At 43.9% G+C, this 5,000-nt stretch overlaps 1 protein-coding gene and 1 long non-coding RNA gene across 3 annotated transcripts in view; both read right to left on the bottom strand.

Moving 5' to 3' along the window:
* Nucleotides 1-5,000, bottom strand: part of LOC123517926 — a 19,502-nt gene that overhangs the window by 4,499 nt on the left and 10,003 nt on the right. The gene's annotated exons all lie outside the window — the stretch shown is intronic.
* LOC123517924 overlaps nucleotides 1-5,000 on the bottom strand; it is a 20,625-nt gene that overhangs the window by 7,577 nt on the left and 8,048 nt on the right. For both annotated transcript variants that reach the window (XR_006678620.1, XM_045278390.1), the window contains exons 4-9: nucleotides 4,328-4,469; nucleotides 3,301-3,440; nucleotides 2,278-2,406; nucleotides 1,951-1,998; nucleotides 720-1,040; nucleotides 23-126 (exon numbers count right to left, since the gene is read on the bottom strand). Coding sequence is in view for 1 of the 2 variants with exons in the window: in XM_045278390.1 (XP_045134325.1) it covers nucleotides 23-126; nucleotides 720-1,040; nucleotides 1,951-1,998; nucleotides 2,278-2,406; nucleotides 3,301-3,440; nucleotides 4,328-4,469 (884 nt within the window). In the remaining variant the exon portion in view is untranslated. The remainder of the gene's footprint in view (nucleotides 1-22; nucleotides 127-719; nucleotides 1,041-1,950; nucleotides 1,999-2,277; nucleotides 2,407-3,300; nucleotides 3,441-4,327; nucleotides 4,470-5,000) is intronic.

Genomic DNA, 5,000 nt, shown 5'->3' with positions numbered 1-5,000 from the left:
CCAGCACCCGTGCCTGACTCACCATCCACGGCCAGATGCTTGGGACCGATTCCCTCCACGGCTGGCGGCGAAGGCGTTCATCATTGGTAAGGCCGACGATGCCTGCCTCAATTCCGGAAGCTAAGGCTGGGAGAGAGAGAGAGAGAGAGAGAGAGAGAGAGAAGGAAGAGTGACGGATTGATGGATTAATGAGTGGATGGATGGATGTCACTGCACTAAAGTCATATGGCGCTCAGAAAGAAGATAAATTGTAACGAGTTTTTCATGCTTTTCATTACAAACCTTCCTTTTTCGTGTTTGATTTTTTTCAGATGTACTAAACAAATCTCTAGTCACACATTTTTCATTTGGGCCTTATGAAAGTCTTAGCAAATTATTAGAATTCTCTCAATTTTTAAGTAAGGTAAACTGTAACTATAGTTTTTCATGCTTTTCATTACTAGTGCCTTGATTTTGTGAGTTTAGAGGTGAAACTGTGTATTTGTTTCCTGTTTATATGTGATGGAGTGTGATTGGAGTCTGCACTACAGTAAGATCACCAGACACTCACAGCCGTTCCCACCATCACCACCATTATCACCACCACTCGGTCTTCAGTCACCACATATTCACTCAGCCAATATTCAGTCATTAATCACCATACACTACCATACACACATCAACACACATCTAACAAGACACTACACAGTACATACCACCACACACCGCCACACAAATACCTTGCGAGAGGACATCCGTTTTCTTTCGCAGTTTCTTCACCATCGCTTCTTTCTTGCGGTTATTTTTCCTGCGGCGACGTGGCTCCCTCTGGCTCTCCACCTCCTCCTCCTCTTCGTCCTCCTCCTCCAAATCTTCATCCCACATCCCCTTTTCTTGACGGTATGACTTCTCCTCTTCCTCCTCCTCTTTCTTTTTCACACGTCTCTTAACCTTCTCCTCTTCCTCCTCCTCCTCCTCCCCCTCCCCCTCTACCTGGTCCTCTTCCTTCACCACTTCCTCCTCTTCCTTGTTGGTATATATGTTTCTAACTGTCTCGTATCCTGGAAAGAATAAGTTATAAGGACTTGTTCATTTTTCATACCTACAGGTGTCAAAATTTTTAAAGATCCGTGAAAAAAATTATTAAAAGGATGGGAAAAGAAGTGTCGTTTAGTGTATCTCATTTTTTACGGTTACTTAAGGGAACTTGTCATTACGAGGGTTAAGAAAAAGAAGTGGTCTTAATGTGTCATTTGTCAACTGGATAGACGAGAGATGGTAGAAAAAAAAAAGGAGAAATTGAGGAAATATGTCTCTCGCTTCCAAAATAGTGAAAGACGGATTAGTATGAAGAGGATGAAAGAAAAATAGAAGAAGAAAGGTTATGAAAAGTCCGTCTTAACTTCCCCTTCCCCACCCCCGGTCATAAATACCTAAGACTACGTAGAGAGAGAGAGAGAGAGAGAGAGAGAGAGAGAAGAAACTGATAGAAAAAAAATGTATAAGAAGAGATCAAATAGAAAAAAATATATGCAGAAAAATTGAATAAAAAGAAAGAAAGACTCTGTTCCGTGGATCATAAAATACCCGACTTGAATAACGACAAAAAGTGAAGAAAGAAAAAAAAAAAAAAGGAAAAGGAAGGGGAAAAAAAGTAGGACGACGTATCACAGGAATATTGATTTGTAGAGTAGAGAAAGTTTTACAACGGGAAGAACCAGAAGAGAAATCAAATGCATGTTTTTTCAATGTGTACATATAACGACTTTCTAACGATGACATCAAGACAATAAGGAGGAAAATGAAGTATAGAGCTTGAGAGAGAGAGAGAGAGAGAGAGAGAGAGAGCGCTTTTTAATTTTACCTTCCCTTCTTTACCTTTCTTCTGTGTGTGTGTGTGTGTGTGTGTGTGTGTGTGTGTGTGTGTGTGTGTGTGTGTGTGTGTGTGTATGTGTGTGTGTGTGTACTTACCAGCCTCTAGAATTGCTTGAGAGTTCTTGATCCCGCAAGTGTTGGGGGCTGTAGGAGAGAGAGAGAGAGAGAGAGAGAGAGAGAGAGAGATCAGTATTGTAACCAAGAAGTACATGTCATCAATATTATCATCATCATTTCATCATCATACTTCTCCTCCTCCTCCTCCTCCTCCTCCTCCTCCTCCTCCTCCTCCTCCTCCTCCTCCTCCTCCTCCTCCTCCTCCTCCTCCTCCTCCTCCTCCTCCTCCTCCTCCTCCTCCTCCTCCTCCTCCTCCTCCTCCTCCTCCACCTTCACCTTCACCACCACCACCACCTTGACACTCACACTGGTAGGCGTGCAAATCAGAGCAGACCACGGCGGTGAGGTTGACTCTGAACTTGTAGTCTGTCTCCGTGTCAAGCTGCAGCACAAACCCCAGCGGCTGGCTCACTTCGGGGTCCAAATCCACGATAGCTGTAGAAGGACGAAAAGAATTACCGTAGTAGGAAGAGAAGGAAAGCATTGGCAGGAAGAAAAGGAGGGATAAGTGTAGAAGAGGACTGCAGTAGAGAAGGAGAAGAATGGTTGTAGTGGGGAGGAATAAGAATGAAAGAAAAAGAAGAGATAAGTGTGGAAGAGGAGAATGGTTGTAGTGGAGAAAAATAAGGATGGTTGTAGTAGGAGAAGGAGGAGGATGAGGAGGACTGTGGTAGGATGAAGAGAAGGTTGATGGTAGAAGTGGATGTTGGCTGTAGTAGTAGTAGTAGTAGGAGGAGGAGGAGGAGGAGGAAGAGAGGAGATATTGTATGGAGAAAGAGGAGGATGGCTAAGTGAGGCAAATTAGAAGAAAGGTAGAAGGAAGATGAAGAGAGCTGAGGGAGAAGAGGAGGAAGCCGAGGGAGGAAAAGGAGCTCGTAGCAGAGGCTGGAAAGGACACCTGTAATCAGAGGACAAAGAGGATGAGGAAGAGGATACATGGAGACAGGTAGAAGAAGAAGGGGAGACGGAAAACTAACAAAATTAACGAAAGACTACAAAGGAAAAATATAAAAATCAACCAATAGAAATAACTGCACCACACCACCCAACCTTCCATCCTTACTATAGTCTGTCTACTCTAAAGTGGCTCCAGGGTCTCAGTTTGAATGGTGTCCCAGGGAATGCGTGGTTGTCAGATCTTGTGGAAAACCGTGAGTTATCCTTGTAATAAGTGCGTTGGTCAACAGAAAACATTATTCACATCAAATCAATTATGTTACCATTAAGCCAATGTTTCAAATCTAGGAGCCATTTTACAGTAGATAGACTGTAACATCACCTCACCACAAGATAAACCAGCCACTCTCACCAGCTGACTGGCGCACCAACCTTCATATCCAGTCACGTCACTGCAGATGGCGGGAGTGACTGCACCGTTGTAGTGTACCTTGAATGACGGTGCACTGTGGGAGCAGGAGGAGTGGTGGGAGGGCAGCGGGGAACCCATATATAGGTCTACGAAGTGTATCCTGTGTGGAGAGGAGAAAACGAATAGAGAAGGAGTAGTGTTGGTGACGTGACGGTTCGAAGTAAGTGTTAGGTTAGGTAAGGTTAAATTAGATTAGGTTAGGGTAGGTTAGGTTAATCCCTTCAGTACCATGACACGTTTATATACGTTTATTCATTCTGCTTGATATTTGCTGATTTTTATACAGGTTCAGAAACTCATGTGGGGGTTAAAATAGTGAAGACTCTGACCATTAACCTTCTGACCTCCATAGACCCTTCCTTATGTCAATAAAATGGTCTAATCGTATACAAATCTTAAGGTGAAAATGTGTTCCGGTATTGAAGGGGTTAAATTTAGGTTAGGTTAGCTTATAATGTTACCTTTCTTTAGTTTTCTCAGGTGGATGTAGGTTTGGAATATGAAGCGCAAGATTTTATTACTGCTGCTACTTCTTCTCTTAGTATTATGTCTACTTCGGTATCTGTTACTACTACTACTACTACTACTACTACTACTGCTGCTGCTGCTGCTGCTGCTGCTGCTGCTGCTGCTGCTACTACTACTACTACTACTACTACTACTACTACTACTACTACTACTACTACTACTACTACTTTTACCGTATTTCTAGATACTACCACCACCACCACCATCATCATCATCGTCACCACCACCACCACCACCACTATAAATCCATGATTAAGTTAGCTTCCCCTTAAGAAGAAGAAAAAACGCACATTTGACACTAATGATAAAAAGAAGGAAGGAAAATTAATGAGAGAGAGAGAGAGAGAGAGAGTGAGTGTGTAGTTCCAAGCTGCGTCAATAAACCTATTTTTATGGCGACTTAAATTAATCAGTCAATCAGTCACTGCTTCGCTCACTCACTTCCTGTCCGCCACTCACCTCAGGCCGCAGGAGTTCTCAGGCGGTGTGTAGGTGAGGGTGCACAGGCCAGCAATGTCAGCCTGCCACTCTGGGTACTGGTAACTCTGCCACACTGTCTGGGCCGCCTCACTGGTCTCCCCGCACGTCACTACCTTCACTTCTAAAGGCAAGGCAAGGCAGATGGTTGTGTTAGTAATGTGTTAGGGTCTCATGAGGACTGATTTTAAGGGACATAGAGATCGTTATTCTAGTTTTCATTCATTCTCTCTCTCTCTCTCTCTCTCTCTCTCTCTCTCTCTCTCTCTCTCTCTCTCTCTCTCTCTCTCGTTCAGGATGTTTTTTTTCTTTGAACCGTTTCTAAAATCAAACAAATGCGCTTTAAAATTTTTACCCTGTATCTTTTGCTACACACACACACACACACACACACACACACACACACACACACACACACACACACACACACACACACACACACACACACACACACACACACACACACACACACACACACACACACACACACACACACACACACACGCCCGGTAGTCCAGTGGTTAGAGCGCTGGCTTCACAAGCCAGAGGACCGGAGTTCGATTCCCCGGCCGGGTGGAGATATTTGGGTGTGTCTCCTTTCACGTGTAGCCCCTGTTCACCTAGCAGTGAGTAGGTACGGGATGTAAATCGAGGA

This window comes from Portunus trituberculatus, chromosome 43, assembly GCF_017591435.1.
Source record: "Portunus trituberculatus isolate SZX2019 chromosome 43, ASM1759143v1, whole genome shotgun sequence".
In the NCBI taxonomy this organism is placed as follows: Eukaryota; Metazoa; Arthropoda; class Malacostraca; order Decapoda; family Portunidae; genus Portunus; species Portunus trituberculatus.
The sequence above is the reverse complement of the archived record's forward strand: the minus strand, read 5'-3'. Positions and strand labels throughout refer to the sequence as shown.